The 22064-nt window shown below is 36.0% G+C and overlaps 1 protein-coding gene across 1 annotated transcript in view; it reads left to right on the top strand.

The window, feature by feature from the left end:
- Positions 1-22064, top strand: part of CADPS2 (calcium dependent secretion activator 2) — a 289954-nt gene that overhangs the window by 146069 nt on the left and 121821 nt on the right. The window contains 1 exon segment of the mRNA XM_018067963.2: positions 5574-5713. Coding sequence (XP_017923452.2) covers positions 5574-5713 — 140 coding nt within the window.

Raw genomic sequence — 22064 nt, 5'->3', positions numbered from 1 at the left:
TGGTACAGGTTTTATGTGACTGACACTGATCTGGCCACTTTAATAGTTTTTGTATGTGCATAGAGAAGGCAGAATTGATGTTTGCATTTATATGTGCAACAACTGAGGAAGCGTGAAGAAGCATTCAGTTTGGTGTAAATACTTCTGAAAAAGCAACCTGGTGGTTTCTGAAACTCAGGAATCTCACACCACGTTTTCTTGTTCAGTACTTTGTGTATGAAGATGTTCAAACCTAGTAATTCAAAGTGACAGCCATTGTGCGTGCTTAGCACACATGTGGATACAATGTGAGAGCAGCAGGTGGTGTTTGATTGCTGATACTTTTTGAATATAAGAATATTTTCAGCCTTGTCGCTCTGACTATTCAATTAAAAGAGAACTATTGTCTCACAGCCTGCTTGTCACAGTCAGCTGCAGCCAGCAATAATTAGCTGTGCAGCTAGGAGTTTTTTTCCTTTAGTGCTGTTACTCTTGGTTTAATTTAAAGGCATTATTAAGTAACTGTACTGGCTAGGTACCTATACTTGCATGTTTTCCGGATTTCTGAATGTGCCACATTCAAAGAGCCTCTGAGCAGAGACAATTTCATCCTGTGACTATGTAAATTTAAAGCTGCCAGCCTGGGGATTGTGAGGATTGAAATGACTGAGATTTCTCAGGTTTTTCTGTCATTATTTTTAAGTTTTGAAAATGATAACAGATTGCTTCCATTCCCTCTTTTTCTCTTGCCCCCCATGCATTCTGCCTGTCAGCACCCTGCTATGTCTCGCTGAGTGTTACTGTTTCCATGCTAACAGAGGGTTTCTCAGTATCTTTGAGAATGCCTCTCATCAGAAGTGCTTGAGATATTTTTCATTCAGGCATGCTCTGTCTTAGATATAAGGGACAGGCTCTTTGGGAAGGACTCAAAGACAATTTTTATCAATTGCTAAGAGCTATTAGGGGAAGTATTCGGCGGGCACCATCAACAGATGTCCATTGTTTGCATAAATTGTGAAGTCTCAGTTCTTCGTCATCAACAGTACTTTAGATAGCTCTCTCACCATGCACCTGTTCAGTTTTTCTGTTTGCTTTTTGTTTCTTTTTAACCATGTATTACTCAAAGCCTTGTCTCAGCATTTCAGCTGTAATAAAATCACAGCCAAAAAGCAAGAGATTAATCAATAGGTGAGATGATGGAGCTTGCATAGAAAACTCATAAGTTCCCTTGGTGATCAAGCTCTTATTAACCCATTCTTTCAAGGGGATAACTTTTTTAAAAGAGTTACTCTCAAGAGAGACATCTCATTTTCCCCTTTCTACCTCTGATTTTGAGCCTCTTCTTGAGCTTCTTTTTCTGCATCCTCCTGGCAACAGTGCATCATGACTTAATGCTCAAGGAAAATGAGATGCTGTGCTTGGCAGGCTGCTGCTGGGAAATTTGAAGGAATTTCGCTTCTTGCCACACTGGCAGCAGCTTCTGGCTTTCTGACATTAGCCAATCTTGGGGCAAGGAGCTGACAGAATTCAGAACAGCTCCAAACTTTCAAGTTAGGGTAGAGGGTGACTTAAGAGGAGTCAGTAGACATTTCTATCAAAACCAGGTAAGTGTCCCATAAGGGAGGCTGGGGTCAGATTTACACAAAAAAACATAACACTAAAGGGTCTCTTTAGTGTTTCATATCCCAAACCAGCTCAATAATTTTTGGTCTATACTACTATTTTCAAATCAGTGAAACAGTGCCTATTTGACTAGAAGATTTTCCTATGATACTTGCTCAGAGAATGACCAGCAGCATAAATTTACATGTGCCAAGTGATGAAGGGTACTTATTTCATAGCATAAATTTTGTCTGTTCTCTCTGCTTGCACTGGCAACTTTTTTAATTGCTGCATTTTAAAACATGAAAGAAAAAGCCTTACATAGAATTAATTAGTCCTATTGCGTGATGAAAGCTTCAACAAATGCAGTTGAGGAAGTGTATGATCTTATGTGTCAGGCACTGGCTGTTTTTCATAGCTTTATATAATCACAAATTGAGTTAGAAGTGTCTGGTAGAGCACAGGAGTTAGTGGGCTTGGTTTCTCTACTTCATTGTGGGGTTTCTTACGTGATCATGAGTGTATTGTTTATTCTGAACAGACTTCACAAAGCTGCTTATGAATAAGGCCATGTGATGTAAGGTTATCTGCTCTGTGAAGGCAAGATTTTCCTGTTTGGTTTGCTCAAGCTTTCAGAGTACTTTGGACAATTCGTCTTTTCTTTCATACCTTTAAAAGAAGATACGATCAGTGGGCCAAAGACAGAGGAGAGTTAATAGTTGCTTGTCTGGGTTGACTGTTTGGCTCAGGTGTACTTCATTTAACTTCTTCTGTTGTGATCCAGCTGGGGACCCAAATATACTACTGAATCACAAAAATGATAGTTAGTTAAGCTGTCAGATTATATTAGCTTCATGTCTTTCAACCTGTCATCTTTCAAGCCCAGGAGAGAAACATTTTCAGTCATTTACAATTAAGAAAGTGTTTTGCACTTTTCACAAATGCATATAAGTGTTGCTCTGTAGTATTTAGGATTTTTGTGTTTATTTTATATCCAAATGAGGAAAAGCATAAAGTGAACTTGACACTTTTTCAGTTACAGTGTGGTCTGAGGAAATGTAATAATGGATGTTATTGGAACACGTGGTCAAGTATTTTTAATGATCATGAGATGATTGAATTTACTGAAGTATCTCAACCCACACTGTTCTGATACTATTAATTTGCCTTAAATGAATTGAAGTAATGTAATGCACAGCAGTTACGTTTGCTGTGTAGCATTCTGGTGATAAATAGTTCATTATACTTTTTAATGTAGATTACTTGTTAGTTTACTTATAGTAAGCACAGTCCTAGACTAGAAATTCATAGTTCTCTGTGCTGCTGCTGAATAACCTACTATGGTGATATCCACAGGTATATGAACAATAAAATAAGATAAATCAAAATAAAATAAAATAAAATACAATTTCAAAAATATATGATGTAGTAGTAATTTTATGAAATTTTTAGAAGTTTTAGACACAGTGAGAGTATCCTGTAGTTGAGTTTTGTATCTGTCAAATAAGACATATGAGCTGATACCATTTCATTTTTTTGAAGTATATTATAAAACAACCAGAAGATTAAAATCCCTTAAGCAATGCTGAAAGGAAATCTGAGACAAAATAGCCTAGAATGTTTCTCTATGGACAATGACAATGACATCACATTGCAGTGTGCCATAGTGGAGAGAGAGCTTTTAATAGAAATTTCAGCAACTTTTTACTATTCTTAACAAGGAACAATTGCTGAGTGTTTTGGTTTCAGTGTGATGGGAGCTTAAATTTTGTGCCACCTGATGTGTGGTACAACGTGGTTGTCACTGCACTTAAGGGCAATACTAGTGTGAAGGTTATCGTGAAGCTGATTAATGCTTGTCAAATGCTTTGTGTGAATGTGTGTACATGTGTTTGCATGTAACAAAAAGTTTGATTACAAAGTTCTGTCAGCTGGAAGGCATGACAAAGTGTAATACAAAAGCAACACAGTGCATACTTAAATGGTCTGACAGATACTTATTCATTGTGAGAGCTTTGAAATTGAAGCTCCATAATATTTCTTTAAAAATTCAGAAAAAAATTCCCAGTACTGAAGTTATGAATTAATTATACTCTTGTCTGCTTGTATTTTCATCAGCATTCTAAAAACTCAAGAAGTTGACAGGAGAAAGATGTCACTTGAGACACATGAGCTGTAATAAGCTGTTACAGGACAGACAATGAGAACTACAGCCTGTAGAAAAGGAAAAGTTCTTAACATCACCTACAGTCCTATGTGAATGTCAAGTGATTAAATGCAAAGAATGAGTAATAATTCTGTTTATATAATCTTGCATTTAAAGAGATAAACAAACTAAAAATAGATTTCTGTTTGATACATCAGAATGCAAAGGTTGCTATACTCATAATGTTTTTAAATGTTTTTTAAGGGATGGCTTTTACTCAGAATGAAAATCAGAAAAAAGGAATAAGTTCTGTTATAAATAGTGTCTTCTGTGTGTTTCAAAAAATAAAAGTAGCCTGCTGGTTTGTTAAAATCAGAATACACTGATTCTTCTGCTATCTCTCTAAAAGGTACTGAATGTACTCAATAGATCTGACAGGTTATTTTTTACACTGGTGTTAAAAAGGTTGCATACTTGATTAGGGGTGATGCCTTATATTTCTCTGCTTGACTGGAGCTCCTGTAATAGTGGGATGCAGGAATATGTTTCTGCGAAATACTGAGATGAGAAGCTGAAGGCCTTCCACTTACATCGTCTTTCAGATGATTAGATCTGAATGACACTATTGTAATATCTTTGGCTTAATAACATCAGTTAGATTTATACTTGCTTGGAGACTTTTGCTCAAATCCTTGATTTAACCTTCATAATAACACAGAGGAGATTATATTGTCTTTTAAATATGTGACACAAGCTCCCAGTACTATGTGTAAGAAATTAACTTGATGGTTAACATAATGATTAATTTTAGTTTTCAAGAAATAAAGGATGTAAAGAACGCTGCTTTTTAGAATGTTGTTACTTTTGAAATACTGCTCCATGTTAATGGTAATTCAGAACTCACTGAATGTTATGAAAGTCTCCCAAGTAGTGTGTTTAGAATATTTTAAAGTCTAAATTGATTCAAAAGTAGTGCTTATAATAAGAACAAAAGGAAATTATGTTTCAGCAGCACTGAAGTGCTGAACATGTTGCTGTGGGTAAGGATTTGATGAAGCAATAATATTTAATTGTACTGGCTATAAATGGTGGTAAATAAATATTTAACGGCTTGTGACTAACAATGATCTAAAATTAATTGCTAGTAAAATTTTCAAGATATTTGTATAAATGCTTTAAAATTAAATGTTTACAATTCAGTGTATTTTTAAAATTTTTTTATATCTACCACTATAGATTAAACAAAAGATTTGTGTCATATCACATATGAACTGGACATAGTATCTTACATTTATGATATTCCATTTGCCGCAAAGGTGCTTTAGAATTCATCTCCAATTTCTGCAGTTTTTACTAAAATTGACTTTTACTAATGCTATTGATCAAAAAATGTAGATGAAGAGTTATCTTCTCTCAAACACTGTCACTACTGGAGGCCTGATCCGTTGCATAATGCTACAGCAAATTGTTTCAACAGGGTTTTCCAGCAGAGCACTGAATAATGTAAAAGTTTAGGTTCTTATTTAATTGTACGTGATCATTCTGAAATGCCAACTGTTCCTTTTCATTTAAAACTGTTAATTCAGAATGTATTAACAGGAGGAAATTTTCTTAACTCATAATATGGAAACTCCAATTTGTAAGAAAAGGAAGCAGTTGATTTTGGAAATTTGTCTGTTAAAGTAAGATCGAATCAACTGGTTTATCAGATTTATGAAATCTTTTTTAGTCGTCTTTCGTATTGGAGGAAATGCAACAAAAATCTTCACTGCTTGGAAGTTTCCATTAAAGACTAACAGTTGATTTTTTTTAGCAACTCATTGAAATTTTTGTTTATGACTTGCAGGTAGTATTATATCCAACATCCAATAGCCCAAAGGCACCTGATCTGCATAAAATGATAGTCCCCAAAAACAGTCAGGATAATGATTTGAAAATTAAACTGGCAGTGAGAATGGATAAACCACCTCACATGAAGCACTGTGGGTAAGTGTCCATTTCCCATCTCTCTGTGTTTTATTATTTTTCCTCACTGTGCCTGTGTTTTAACCATATGTATCTAAACCTGTAAAGTTTGTAAAACATTATCAAAGTCTAAAATAATTCTTAGGTATGGCATTGTGTTATATCCTCATTTTATACATAAAGTTTAAACTAGTCAGGAATAACATCCATTTCGGATGTTCAGTGATATGTAAAGACATATGATGAGCTAAGTCTGAAATGCAGAACTGAAAGTACAGTCTCATTTAGATACTGGTTTTGAATGTTACAATTTATAGCACTTCATTAAAAAAAAAAAAGATATTTAGGAGAAACATTTTTCCATTAAAATAGGATTAATTATATACCTGAATGTGATGGTACTTGCCACATAGTCTCCCCTTTCCTTTCTCTGTATGGTCTTTCTCTTGAAAGGAATTTACGTACAACTACCAGTTAAAGGATGTTTTTCTGTCTAACACTGAAGCTATGTGAAATCATCATCATCATGGCTAGGCTTCGCAAACAAAGATTTGGGAAGGGCTCTACCCACGTTTGTTGCAGACGTGTTGGTGGCTAAAAAGGCCAACACGAGATAGGCATGACCGGTTGCAAAAGGCACAGCAGAAAGACTCATCTCTGTGGAATAGATTATTCATAAAGATATCTCCTTTAGTCGATTACCACCACTATTCCTCAGCCCCACTGCAAAAACAGGTAGTGTTGCTGACAGTAAGCAAGGGCGTATCTTGTTATAAAACAATCACAAAGAATCAATGTACTGTCCATACTATTTAGATTTCTATTAAGTCTCCTCTTGTTAGTATTCTGCTCATTGAATATAGGCAATAATTGCCAAAATTTTCTATATATGATCCTTTCTCTAAAAAAACAACCAAACTTATTTCAGTTTTGGTGAATTGTTAATTGATTGGGCTGAAATTTCCCAGGTATCAAGCTCATCCCTCAGTTTGCTTTTGGGAAACTTAGATGCAAATGGTCAGGACTGTAACTATGAGACTTGCTGGATGGAAACCAGTGACTGGTGACTAGGAGCTATGAGGAAACCAGTCATGGAGTCAACAGGGGAACTGGTGCTGTTGTGCTTGGAGACTGGGATGAGAAAACTTCAAAGTAGGGCTGCAAATACATGAATAAGGGAAATTGGCTAATATGGCAGAAGAGAGTAGGAAGACTGGCTTGACTTGAATAAGGTAGAGTGGAGGGGAGCTGGGAGGGAAAGAGAAATGTTTGTCAGTACTAAAGCATGATGCTCTCCTTTGAGTCCCCACCCCCTGCCCCATTCATTTGGACTCACCAAACACCTCTGAAATGCTTTGGTAATGGTGGCACATCGTTGTTTAGATTCAGCCCACTGTCATAGTTTCAGTTTCCTGCTGTTGGTAGGCATTCAGCCAGTTGCAGTATTCAGTGTGATGCAGGGTGGCACTGTGCTGCCTGCCTTCTTCAGCAGATTTGTCAAAAGGCGGCCATGGAGGCAGGGTGATTTGAACAGCATCAGTAATGAATAATAGGCAACAGATGCAACTTGCACATGGCCTGGTTCAGTTGCATACTTCACTCTACACACATCAGGGATGTTGTGCTGCCTTGCACCTGTCCCAAGCCATGACTAGAAGTAGTCACCATTTTTGATCGTCTCACTGATAATGTTGGGGTCTTGTTCTCTGCACCCCCAATTAGAGTATAACATGCAGCTGGATTTAGCAACAAGGAAGGCTCCAGGGTTTCTTCTCATTATGCTCCTATGTTTCCCCAGAGACTTTCTTGGCTAGCAGCTGTTCTTCTGGGATCTTCAGAGGATCTTCCTAAACCCCACAATTTACTTTTCCATGGTGGATTATGTCAGTAGTCTTCTTGTTTGAGCGTTAAAGAACCCAATCAAATATTGCTGTCAAAAATTTTGTTCAATCATTATCCCTTTCATCTGCTGCTGCTGGTTACTTCCTCACATTGATTTTGAATCTTAATCTCCTGGCACAGTTATTTACTTCATTTTACATCAGGGTCACTGCTGTCACTATTCTCCAGGCAAATATTGTTGTTCTTCCCACTAAAAATGCTCAAGATAAGTCATCATTTCCCTTTCTTTGTAGCTATTGGCTATAATGATTATTACCTACACACTTGTCTAGAAAAGTTGGGGCACCAAGGAAGGGCTGTGTGGACTTCTCCACTATAAATATATGTGAAATGAGATAAAAGCTTAATAATTCCTTCAATAACCATTGAAGAGGTAGATGAAATTCTTTATGATGGCACTGGAGCTGCAGTGAGAGTAAGGAAGAGGGTGTTTGTTCGGAGGGAAATAAGGACCTGCTAGTAAATTTATTAGAGTGTACAGTCAGGAACCATTAATGTTATGAAGAGCCATTATCCAGGCACTCTGTGCAGCCTTCTCTTGACTTTCTGGGGGAGTGTAAGTATTAAGTGGCCATTTGCTGTTTTTTCAAGAGAGATTCACACCTGCTTCAACACACATATTAAAGCTATTCTGGTTCTGAACTTATATTGTGTTATCAGAGAAATCTGCATTTGTGAAGAGGCTGGAAACATATGATGGATGATGGACAGTATTACGGGAAGGCAAAGAAATATTTTGTGGTTAAAATAGTTGAGAAAGACCTGGAAAAACTGACTTTTATCCTGTTTGTGCTACACAGAAGGACATCCCTGTAAGAGACTGAAATGTTTCCACACATAGTAACTGGTGGTATGTTGTTTCCTGTGTTCAGTTTGATAAACTGGAATCTGATTATGCAGCTACTAGCTGAAATCAGTGGAAATACGAATGTAAATATACATTGTGCTGTTAGAGTCCAAATATTGAAAGAATTAGATCTTCATTTTAATATCTGAAGCCTAAAATTTTTAATACTTCAGTTGTCCTGTTATCAAGGGAGAATAGTACCACCTCCCAGGATCATACACAGTTGAAGGTAAATCTTGGAAAGCATCTGGTAGAAAAAGTTTCCACACACTGGAGAAGCTGCGGGAGTTGAGACATTGTCATTTCACTCAGCCAAAGGCTTATGCTTTGCCAGGCAATGTTATTACAGTTCCCTGGTGAACCTGCACAACATGGAAATGCAAATAACTCAATTCTCTCTGTAAAACATTGTTTGCATAACAAATAACGAAGCCGGACATAGGACAAAATAAGGTACCAAAGAGCTTGAAGGCCTGTCCTGAATAGAGAAAATGACTGGAGATTTTATTTTATTTTATTTTATTTTATTGTTAGTATGTGGTCAGATATTTACATTTAGTGTCATAGAGTACACAAAAGGAAGGGAAATAAAAGAAAGACAGAATGTGATCATCCTTTCTGCTGGAATTTCATCATGTTAGCAAGTTGAATTTTACAACCTTAATAACAGACTTCTAATGTAATTAGTATGATTAGCCCAGCTAAGTTCTATTTCTTCAGTTTATTTTTCAGAAACATCTCATACTTCATCTTTGCCCAATCTTTGAACTAGATGACTTCAATTTTCTGTGTCAGTCTGAGTTAACAAACTAATGTGCAAGATTCTTATTTCTCTCATAGAAAAAGAAGGCAATCTGTTGCCATTACATAATGTCTTTCAGATTAGAATCTTAAATTTATTCAAAGTTGAATTAAAATTTTATCCCACAGCCAACTTCAGAAAGATGGCTTTATTAGATTAATGCTCTATCTAATTACAGTAAGAGAGTTTTTAGATATGGGAGCTACACTCAAATATTTCAGGTTCTGCAAGGTGGTCCAAGCTAATGGTGGGGTTACAATTTTGCCTCTTCAGAAAAGTTTCTCCTGTTTAAGATAGACTTTACTTACTGACTTGGGGGATATGCTGCAAGACTTCAAAATTTGTCTTGTGTTTATGCTCCAAAAATATGTAATTTTACAATATTAAGTGCTGTCTTGTACTTAATTCACAAATAGTATTCTGGACTGCAGCATATTCAAATCATATTCTCTCTTTGATTTCCACTGTCATAACCAAAAATTATACTTAAAATAAAATTATAAACTAGGGATTTTTCATTATGAATTGTAACCTTTCTAAGAGCAAGAAATAAAAATCTTTAGGACTCAACACTACTGTGAATCTCAATTGCAGTTCATTTATACTTCTTCAGAACAGAAGCAACTTTGCTAACCACATACTTTTACTCTGATGTTTATGTTGACATGTTCATACAGTTAATCTAGTGTTACCCCTACTAATGTGATTTTTAAGAAAGCACTTGATCAAGGAAGCAGTTTATGGTTTTTCTATGCATTCTGTTACACGCTTAAAGAAGAAAAGGAATACTCAGAAGCATCTTACAGTAAACATTATCCTATTATCTATTTTAGATTTTTATTCTCGCATGAAAGGCTCTCAGAGGAGGAATTAATCCTAATTATATATAGCCATCCTCTTCTTCTTCAGTCCTGCCAATACAAGGGGAAGCCTACACAGCTAGTCTAAGTAATGACAAGATAAATGTCATTCATTATTGGGGATTTGTAAAACAGTTCTTCCAATTATTGACAACTCATGATATTTCAAATTCCTTTCTCATAATTTTTAATGTATTTTTCATCTCATAGAATATGGTAACCTTTCCCTTTTCTAAAATGCAGACCATATACAAGATATTTTTTTTCATCTTTAGTAATCTTTAGAGGGGTTTTAAGATTTCTATAATTTTTTTCTGTTGCAGTCCTGAATCTAAAGTAAATCATAAAAGGAAATGAGGAAAATTGGAGCTTAAAACTTTCTCTATAAAATGCTAAAAGCCTGATTATTTCTGTTGAGTTAGAATAGCAGTGTTAGGGAGGTGCTGTTTGCTTCAGGAAGGCTCACTTGGCTCTCCTTAACTCATAATTATATTAGGGTTGAAAACCCAAGCAGGACAGGTTAATTGACTCAAGATATGTGAGTTACTGTAAATACCTTCTCTAATGTGTGTGGGATTTTTTGATGTGCCTTTGCACATCTGTGTGCATTTGTAGCATGCATTATTTTTAAAGTAGGTTTTGTGCTTGTTGACTGTTAGCATAGCCTAGTGGTTACTAAAGGGTATTATTCTATTGCTTCCAATCTAGAAATAAAAAAGGAATAGTGAGCTTGTTTTAAAAGGATTAGTAATGTTCAATACTCATACCAAAAAAACAGAAGGAAAATAATTAATAAACCAAAATTAAATTCTTACTAATTGAACAACCTGAACAGGACAATATTACTAGGTGATATTATTTGGGTTTGACTTCCAAAGTAAAACATTTTAACCTAGCTCCTGATTAGAACTTTTTCAAAGATTTGAAGGGCAAAATTCATTCTTATAAATTCTGTTCTACTTTCTGCTATGACATGTTGCATATAGAAATGTTATACCTTTAATTTCTTAATCTTTTGTGTTTGGAATATACATTGTGCAAGCACTTGGGATTTTCTGTTTCTCATCTGTAAAGCAAGTGTTTTAGTGACTTTTTTGAACTTGTAGTCTCTGAAAATTTAAAGAATCTGTGCGAAATCATTTTTCTCTCACAACTTGTTGATGTTTTATTTTTTATTTTGTGGGGGTTTTTATGGTTGTATTTTTGTATTTTCAAAACATAAAGATCACCATTTATTTGCTAACCTTTTCGGTTTTTTTCTCTTTTGCACTTGAAATTGGCTGAAATTTTCTTGGGAGAGCATTTATAAACAATAAATATAGCTAGTGGTTTCTGACTGGGACTGAAGTATCGCATTTCTCCTCCTTCTGCTGCAGTTTTAGAGCTAAAGGAAATCTATGAGACAAATGCCCTGATTAGCAGTCTTCTAAGATGCAGAATTAGAGGATAAGTTGTTTTCCCTTCTCATTTTTGTGACACTTGTCACCCATCAATAGAAGAATTCCTTAGGCAGGAAGATGAGTGTAATCTGGTTTGCAGTTGAGTGAACTGAAGCATAGGAACAAACAGAGATCACCCCACGTCACAGGCAATTTGGAGACCAAGCTGAGGATAGCGCTGAGGTCTGCTGGCTTCTCAGTGGTAGGGCTTTTGTACACCTGTCACCTGGAGTTCATGAGTAAGAAGAGCCACGGAGACACTGAAGTTAACCAGAACGATGGTGGTGCCAGCTCTTACGTGCTGTTTGTCCATGGTCCCCTGGCAAAGAAGAGCAGGAAGAGAAATAGAAATGGCTTTATAACTTTAAGATTTGTAATCTGACAGCTGATTTGAAGATGACTACATTGAAATGACTATTTCAATTCTGGGTTACTTCTACAGATAAAGATGTCAGGGATACGATCACACTTCTCTTAGCAAGCACTGCATGCTCCCTGTCACAGATAGGCCTTTGTAATTGTCCTTCTTCTGAGCCAAAACACACAAATATATCAGAATAATTTTGAATAATTTTAAATAATTTGTTTACCAACAGTAAAAAGATGAAATAGAAATATGTTTTTCGCTAAGCTAAAATACCAAGTTTAGTTTTTCTTAGATTAAGTAGATATAAAGTTGCTTCAAAGTGTTAGAAACCTACAATGACACCTAAGATTTGTCCAACATCTTAGAAAATCCTTACTAATCCTTGTTATTATATGATAATATGTATCATAGACTTCTTCAATTAGTACTATTTTCCATGAGATAAAAACAATAACTTTGTATATTACTTTTCAACAGTAACTGAAAATATGTTTCTCCTTAACGTTTTTCTTTTCCAAAAGGGAGAGGGAGCTATCTGAGAGATTCCTGTTCTTCTTTTTCATTTCTTATCAACACAGCATAATTTACTCAACCAAATGTAGAGATACACAAATACTTATCCAACTACAGCATTTCTGCATCTGCATAAGTATCTTTTTGCATGTACTCTTCTGTATCTCTTTATAATATTTGATTTGTCTGTCCAAGTCTGTGTGCAGCCTGTCTACTTGTAACCATAAAGTCAGCATAGTAGCACCATCTAGCTTTCTGTTTGCTGCCATTGCATTTCTTCTTCTAGTTCAGAAAAGGGTAGCAGAGCACTGACTTCAGCTACTGCCTTGAAGAGCAAAGTTCTTCCGATCCTTTGGTAGAATGCTTATTTTTTGGTTTATGAATGTCAAGACCAGGAAGTATAAGAAAATTCAGATGGAAGAAACTGTTGAGTTTGTTTGAATTTTACAAACTTTACACGTCAGATAGTTTGGAAGCCTTTTCTGATCATTTAGTCATATGGCCTCACTATAGCAGCCTAAAGATATTGGTATTTAGGCTATGTTAGAGTTCTCTGAGTTTTCTCAAAGCACCTACTAGATAGGGAGGAATATCTTTACAAGTTGGTTTATCAGTGCTAGGACACTGTCTATGGAAAAAGGAAAAGGTACACTGGAGGTGGTAAGGTAAACTTTTCTCTATGTTTATTGCATTCATGAGAAGAAAAATAAATGCCCAATAACCAGACACAAAGCTTTGAAAAGGTGAATTACCAGAGCAAGAGGTGGGCTTCAGTCATGTCATCTTTTTCTTCTGCCTAATTCACAGTTTCTCAAGTCTAAATTCAGGTCAGAGATAAACTGTGCACAGCTACATAAGTGAGTTTTTTGAAACTGTCTCCTTTTATTTTAAATGAAACTCAGGCTGATTTGATGGATAGTAAGACAATTTTGCTACAGCTAACCATGCAGTTAGGAGAAATATTCTCCCTTCTACTGATATTTCTTGAGTTTCATACTATATTGATCTTTATAGATAAAGTAGTGTCTGTTTATATACTTTTGAAGATTAATAAATTCACCTTTATTCAACTCTCATGAAATTAAATAAATATATGAAATAAATGTCATCTACAATTAATTCCTGTGCGGTTTTTGTGTTTGCACCAGTGGTAGCACACATCTTGTGCTTCATTTGTATTTTTAATACCTGCAGTTCTATTCAAAAAATGTTCTTATCCTAATAACAGTAGGATATCCTAATTTCAGTATATCAGTATCCTTTATAATCTCTATTAAAAGTACTCCTACTTAGTCTCAGATACATTTAGAAGGTAAATCTTTCTACAAATACCTGACAGAGACTGCCCACTGCCAACATCAGGCTTTCCAGTGTTTTGAGGTGACTTGCTATTCATATACAAATGGTAGGTTATTAGACTACCTTTGTGCCTTTGAAACTACCTCTGGGAAAAGATAATCCTTCACCACTCTTCCTTGTGCATGGGAAAGGGATGCCTATCACAAAGGGAAGATTTGTTCTTAATTCACTAACCATATAACAAAAATACTCCTGATTCCTGATTCTCAGTTGTTGCCTCATGAAATCTTGTTACAACATGTTTAAGTGCAGCAGTGGGATGCAGCAGTCTGCTGCAAGACTGTCCCGTCACAGGAAGTGTGTGTATTCATCTCAACTGAGTCTAAATAAAACCTAGTCACTCCCTCTCACTGTGACTTTATAGTGTGCAGTTTTTCTCATCTGTCCTGTTATTGGCAAATGGGACAATGTTGACTCAGCTGTTGCAGCTGACCTCTGTGTAGTGCCCAAGTTGTCCTAAGAACCTCATTCTCATCTACCCATGCAGATGAACTGTTTTCCAAAGAATACCTTATAATCCATTGGGGATGTCTGTAATGTGGAAGATGAACAAAAGTAGACATATCTAAAGGGAATTCTCTCATAAAGACAGAACAATGCATGGACAGTGTGACCTTGTATTTGCTTGCCATATACCTTTGAGACACTGGGCAAAAGATTTCATTGTCATTTCTGACAGGAAGGCATAAAGAAGTACCAGACTTTCAGCTGAGTTTGTTTGACTTCAAAGACAAAAGAGGTGTGAACTACAGTGCTTCATTTCCCAATCCATATTCAACCTAGACCTAGAATGACAATCTAAGGTTTGATCAAGACAAGCATGGTAGCTGTAGGTGGTTCTGCAGTGCTGAAGCAAACTGTAATAATGACAGTGCTTTACCACTTATGGAAGATAAGTTTTATGGCTTATGAAATAGGCTTTGGTTGAATTTTAAACACAGTGGACTGTTGAAGAAAAAAGGATTTGATAAAAAAATGTGAGCAGCACCAGGAGTATACAGCACAGCAAATACCACTTCAGGAAGGTCTGCTCCTTACTTTGTGTAAAGGTGTGCCAAAATGTCATCTAACATGCAGCACCACATATCTATATGGTTAGAGTATATTTTCTCTACTCAGTGAACAATCCTGAAGAAGGGTATGTTACAAGCTGCTGTGAAAAGTATCCTGGCTGCAAACTTTAGAATATTTCATGAAATGTAGTCGTTGCTGAATATCTTGAACTGGAAAGGACTGGCATTAACTTTACTGCATGAAGTTAACATGATTTCTTTGAAACCATGATAGCTTTTTAATAAAACTTAGGAAGAGGAGAATATCTTTCTTTTCAACAGTAAATCTCAAACAGTTGCTGACTCTGAAGATCCAAGACACTGAAGACAAGCCTGTGAGTATCCCTTTCTGCAAGACAGGACTCATGAATCCCAGCACAGAGTAAACTCAAGCATTTCAAGAACTTCAGACATGTGGAATTAAACTACTGAGAAACTCTGAAGTCAGAACATTTGAAAATTAAAACAATGGATTTATATTTCAGCAGAAATATTGGTCAAATTTTGGCCCATAATTAATAAAAAATTTTAAATTTTGATCCAATAGCAATGGTGTACATTTTTTGTTTATTTAGTCAGAGGGTTGAAAGTGTCATTCATGTAGCTGTAATTACCTTATCTTGATAAATTCAGATAAACCTGTCCTCATTTTTACATTCATAAGGGTGCATGCACTAAGGTCAAAATTTCCTACGTACATTATAAGCAGCACTTTTAGTGATGTATGCATGCCTTGCAACTATTATTCCAAGGTGTCTCATAACAGTATTTTCTGTTATCCTAGTTTAATTTGTGCTAAGTGCTAATATTTCACTGTGCTAAAAGAATCCTAGCATTTTGCCATGAATAAAAGTGCTAATGTGTTAACTGTCTTCATTTAAATGATTTCGCTATTGTACACTTTTGCAAAATCAATTGAGTATAATCAGTTACTTTTTCAAAATTAAATTGAACTTCATGAAAAATGACACATTAAAATTACATTAATGATTGATTGGATAATGATGATGGCTTAATGCAAAATTACTATGGAAGAAGCAAAAGCGTTTATCCTGCTGCTACATCCTTAGAGAACAGATTATAGCTATGAGCCTGATTTTCAGTGCTTCCCACAGTAATTGCTTCTGAGGAGGCACAGGGAATCTTTGAAGACTTTAATGATATGCCACTGCCACTTTAATTGCTAAGAGAAGCCAAGAGAATCCTAATTGCCAAGAGAAGCATTACTAATTAAGGTGTCATTCTTAATTCATTCCATAGTAATTAATCTGAAATATTTGTAAAAGCTGAGATATAAATTTAGATCCAAACTCACTTAGCTTAACCACAACAGACTTCATGTGAAAAAGATCCATGGGTTAGTCAAGGCTCATAGTAAAACTTAAAATATTTTTCTTATAAAAAAGTTTGCTTTGTTTTTTCTCATAACTTTTTGAAACACGAATTTAAGAAATTGAGAATAGGTTTAAGAATCTGTTCTCATTAATACGTAATTTTTATTTAAATTGTGATACTACTCTCACATTAAAAAGATCATTAAAAGTGTTTAGAGAGGGTGTTCCTTTTTCTTATATTTCACTTTAAAGCTACATGCTTCTGAAGTGTTAAGATGGGTTTCCTTCAGCTCTGTGATGAGCAAAATTATGCAGGTTCAGTTGTGTATGTAATGTCTTTAGATCATAACTTTACAACACTTGTTCAGTATTTTCTTGCCTTCACTAGGATTGAGTATGCATAATTGATTAGATATAGAGAATGCCCATACTCAGTACTGCATGTGTGTCAGATCCTTCTTTAATTCATCTCTGCTAAAATCCTTATTGAGCCTCACAAAATAATCGGTTGGAGCACCTTGCTCATATTGGTACCTGTCTGTTTCCTGTATACTGGATTTTGTACCTGTTCTCTTTTCAGCTTTCTTTAATGCAGTTATGTCACAGTCTCACTGCATCCTAAACTCTTATTCTTTCAGCATGGATTATTTCTTATGGTTTACCTTAATGGTGCCTCGCATTCATGTGTAAACACCAGTCAATTTCTTCTTATCATGTAATATCTGAGAACATATGACCAAGCATCTCAGTGACCCATGGAATGGCTAGGTAGACTTTTCTGATCTATACTATCAAATTTTTGTCTGCAATTCTCAACTTTAAAACTCTCTCCATCTCAACCTCCTGGTCTTTGTATGCATGTATGAGATAAAAAAGAAGTGAAAAAACCCTTGGCAACAATTCTCAGTGCATCATGTTATAGAACAGATTACTTTCAGGCCGTCAAGATGGTTATGAGCTGTACTGCAGCATCACTGAGGACTTGTCAGCATAGTTTATGTGGCTGATACCTAATTCATGGCTATATCACTTGAGCAAATTTGAATGCAGTATCACTGCGAGAGAGAGCCTGGTCAACTGAGTACCTTCTAGCAGCAGGCACTTGATGCAGCAGTAGGATAAAATTAAACCCTCTACCAAGATGGCAGATTGCATGTGATAACCCTATCATGGAGAAAGAAGAATTGAAGTATGAATGGTTCAAAGCGCAGTAACCTGGACTTGTCTAAGGTACCTATGAAGGATTTTTAGCCACTGATGGCTACCAAAATTATGCTACCCAATACAAAGAGATGGTAGTCTGGAAAACCTGAACTGTGTTTGGCATGTGTCTCCTTGACTACAAAGGGAGCCAAGTGTGAAGTGTGCCCAGACAGATCTGTAAAGTGGCTCAGTGATTGTGGAGGACCTTAGATGCTTTTCTGGGGATTTAGTTCAGTCTCTGTCAGGTCTTATCCTAGACTTCCAGCCCTTTAGTGGCTGGAATATGTGGGGTGCACTAGCTGAGCACAGTACCTGATTTCATTTAATGCAAGAGGAATCTGATTCACGTGCTCTGATTCAATTCTGCAGTGTGAACCAAGTGCTGCAACTGGGGGACAATGAAGAGATTTTCTTCAAAAGCACACTCCTTACTTAGACTAAGTTACCAATGTAGATAAACCCTTTTTTTCTTTAGGTACTTCTTTAAAGTACCTGAAAGTAGTTGGGCAAAACTGGGCAACAGCTTCCTTTGATGCCCATGTCAAGGGTTCAGGTAAGAGTTCAATCCTGAAAATAGATTAAATACATGTTTTTGTGTGAAATCTTACAATTGTGCTTGTAAATATTGGCTTTATTGGATTTTTTAAAAATATAAAGAGTACAATATAAACAGAGCCTTGTCTGTTATTGGAAACGCTCAAATCAAAACTTCAGAGAGCTATTCATGTGAAAAAAAGATTTTTTTCTATATTCTAATTAAAATAACAAAGCTGGTGGTAACTTAGCTGGTGGTGAAATGATGTGCTAACATTTTACTGAAAATAGGCCTTAAGTTCATGAAATTGTTCGGGAGGAATGGAGAAAATACTGTGATTTGCAACTGATTTTTCTTCTAAAACAGTAACTAATAACTTTGGTTTAAGTTTCATTTGCATGTAAGTGTTCTTCCTATCAAGTAAGAAGTATAAGTGGGCTGACCAGTCAGTCTTATGTGGATTGAAGGTAGTATTAAAAAAAATAAATGTTGTCAGGCTATAGCAAAATGTGTGCCTTCCTAGGTCCTCACAGGGAAGATCATGATCAGAGTAGTTTCATGTACATGAAGTGAAATATGGGCAGGTCTTTTTTTTTTTTCCTATGCATCATTTGCCTTACTAAAATGAAAGCATAGAGTAAGCTGCTTATTATTAATACAATAAATGATTAATAAATTTATCACATCAGAAGTGTTCTGAAATTTGCAATAATAAGTTCAAAATATTGGGAACTTCCCAGTAACTCTACAACATAATCGAGGGGAGTCTGGTCACTGGAAATTTCAAGTTGGCTTTTTCTGCATAAATTTCTTTATGTTATTGTTACATTGTTCCCATAGCTTTGCAAAAGTATCATTCATAACAAAATCTGAATTTTAGTTTTGCTTAAATTTACTACTCTGTAAATGCACCCAAATATACTGACAACATCATTGGAATGAAATTGCATGCAAGTATTTTATATGCTAGACTATATTTGTTTATTTTGTACTATATTTTTATTTATTTCATATCAAATTTTTTAACTTTTTGCCATCTAAGTTCCTTTTGAAAGTTGTCTAGAAACTTCCCTTACATGCATGAGTCGGTAGTAATGGAGATGTAACTGATTGTGATATTCCTAATAACATTATTACTGTACATAGTCACCTAAGCAATATTTTTATTTTCCCAGAATGCAGGACTGAACATCATTGAAATAATTGGTTTAGATGTTTTTTATTTTGCTTTACTCTATATATGTGCTATAAATGAGCATACACGCATCTCATGTAGGTGAAAGATGCAGTTTACTTAGTAACCTTTTGTCAGGTGATCTGACTCATTTCTTGATACCATACACTAATCTGTGAATTTAAGAGAGAGTTATTTTCACCTGACGTACACTGACATTGCATATGGACTGTCATGGCCTGGCATTATTTCTATACAGAGAGTGCCAGTACTATTAGATGCAAGGATGGGGGCATGCCACCTACCTGTTATGTCCTTCTGTCTCTTGCCCTATCCATCTGTTACTTGTAGGAAGGTAAAATTCACCTAATCTTTGTCTTTTGGAATATAAACAGTTGCAAAATCAAAGGTATGACAGAAAAATTAATTTTAAATACTAATAGTATGTAACCAGTCGAATTCTCCCTATGTGTCCCTGGGTCTGAGGGTGGATTTCAACTCATAATATGCTATTCTCTATGGGCAAAAATAGTTCTAACACAAAATTGGATGTAAAAGCAGAGCTAATTTCTTATAAATTCAATTAAGTGGTTTTGGGTTTTTTACTCCACAGTAATATAATTTCAATTATTACAGTATTGCATTTATTTCAACGTAATAGGAGAGTCCTCATGGCCCTGCACTACTCTTGCTTTGCTCAAATAGTATATTTGTCACAGCCATCTCCCTTTAAATAGTCCATGTCCTGTTAAATGTCAGCACAATTGTGTTAGCAGTCCAATACTGTACTGTCTTGTCAGGGTCCTTGAGTACCTCTCACATTCTTAAATAGGCATCACTTTGGCAGGCTGGCAGTTTCTACAATGTCATCAGTCTAGTGATGCTTTCATATGGAGTTGGCTCACTCTGTCTTTTTCTTTAAATAAAACCTATAAAGAAGAGTTCACCCTGCACTGCAAATAGTCTTTTCTGCATGCTTACTGTCACAAACCTGTTTTAATTTAATCCCCTTCTAAATTAACTTTGTGTCTGTTCAGCGTTGTAGTATTGCTTTGTCTTTTCATAACGTGTGAGGTTTGGGTTTTTTTCACTTTATGTGTAAAGGATAAAAGAGAGCAGGGAAGTGAATCATAGAATGATAGAATGGTTTGAGTTGCAAGGGACCCTGACAGGGACATCTTTCACCAGACCAGGTTGCTCAAAACCCCATTCAACCTGGCCTTGTACACTGCCAATAGGGCATCCATAGCTTCTCTGGGCAACCTGTTCCAGTGTCTCACCACTCTCACAGTGAAGAATTTCTTCCTAATGTCTAATCTAAACCTGCTATCCTTTAGCTTAAAGCCATTGCCTCTTGTCCTATCACTATATACCCTTGTAAAATCTCCCTCTCCAGCTCTCTTTTAGGTTTCCTTTAGGTTCTGGAAGGCTACTCTAAGGTCTCCTCAACGCCTTTTCTTATCCAGGCTGAACAACCCCAACTCTCTCAGCCTGTCTTCATAGGAGAGCTGCTCTAGACCTCTGAGCATCTTTGTGGCCCTCCTCTGTATTCACTCCAGCAGGTCCATGTCCTTATATTGGTGACCCCAGAGCGGGACAGTGTATTCCAGGTGGGGTCTCACAAAAAATGCATGTATGTTAAATGCTGTACATGGTTTGTCTTTGGACCAACAGACAGAAGAGACCTCTAGGATTATCTTTCATGCTGCTGCCTGTATGGAGTGAACTGAGGACAGATTGGCAGGGAAAGTGTTCTGGTAGGTGTAGGTTTGAGTTCTACCACTGTCTCCATCAGGGTCAGACCAGCTTCCCCTTCCTTACCACATAATGTTATAAGATTCCCAACCCAAAACTGCCATCTGCTTTTCTTCAGTTTGTTCCAAAGATGAAAATTGGTGTGGTTCTGGTGAGAGAAATGTACATAATCCCAAGTACACAACTAGTTACTCTTGCTCAGTAAATCAGTGGCTTAGAAGTTACTATTTTTATTATGTGTTTCTGCAGTTCTGGTTTTAACTGCTGATTTCAATTTTGAGATCATTTGAAGTTCAGTCTTAAGTGGAATGCACCATATCATATAGACCAAGTAGAAGAGAATAAGAAACTTGGCTCAGTTTGTAGTAGTGCTGATGGGAAGTCTGCCTGCAGATGTGCTCCCCTCATGGTTGGCCAGCCGATGGCCAGCCTCTTTTCTAAAACTGAATGTTTGTAGCTTTTTAGCCTTTTTCATCTGGTTGTAAATCTTGGCTTTGAAGGGCAAGCTAAGATCTGAAGCAGCGATCTGAATACTTAGACTACGGAATGATTCCTTTTAGATTAAGAGCAATAGGCCAGGAACCAATACCACATGACATGGGCAGAGGATGTCATTTTACAGATCTTTCAGTCAAGCTATTTAGAAACACATTCTGAGTAATGAATGCATCCAAATTAAATTGGAGGTGTTATGCAAGCAACACAACTGGGGCTGATATTAAATATTAAAAATAATGCCAGTAGCTGAAAACACTTGCTAGGCTATGATCTCTAAAAACGTTACAGATGTTGCAGTTGCTTCTTTTAATTCGCCGTTTGTGAAAATGAAGAAGAATCAGGAGAGGAACCAACAATTTGTGTAAATGCAGCTTTACCATTATTTTGTGTGTTGAGAAGCAATGGATCCATTTGTAAACAGGAAATAACTGATCCTTAGATTAGAATTGTATGATTAAGTTAATAAAGTAATCATATCATGTAAAATTTTATTGCCATTATAGAATGTGATCGTTCAACTTAATCACAAATGCTACATTCATTTTTAATTGAACTGTATGTATTCTCCTTAATGGAAGGTTTGAGGTTTTTTCTTGCACACTCAATATATTTTAATTGAACACCTGATTCCTGCCACCAACACATTAACATCTGGACACTATCTTTTATGCATATAGATACACTGATTAAAACTCAGCAGAAAAGCAGATAAAAAGACAACATTATGGAACA

Source organism: Manacus vitellinus, unplaced genomic scaffold (assembly GCF_001715985.3).
Source record: "Manacus vitellinus isolate BGI_N305 unplaced genomic scaffold, ASM171598v3 scaffold_13_pilon, whole genome shotgun sequence".
NCBI classification, from domain to species: domain Eukaryota; kingdom Metazoa; phylum Chordata; class Aves; order Passeriformes; family Pipridae; genus Manacus; species Manacus vitellinus.
The sequence above is the reverse complement of the archived record's forward strand: the minus strand, read 5'-3'. Positions and strand labels throughout refer to the sequence as shown.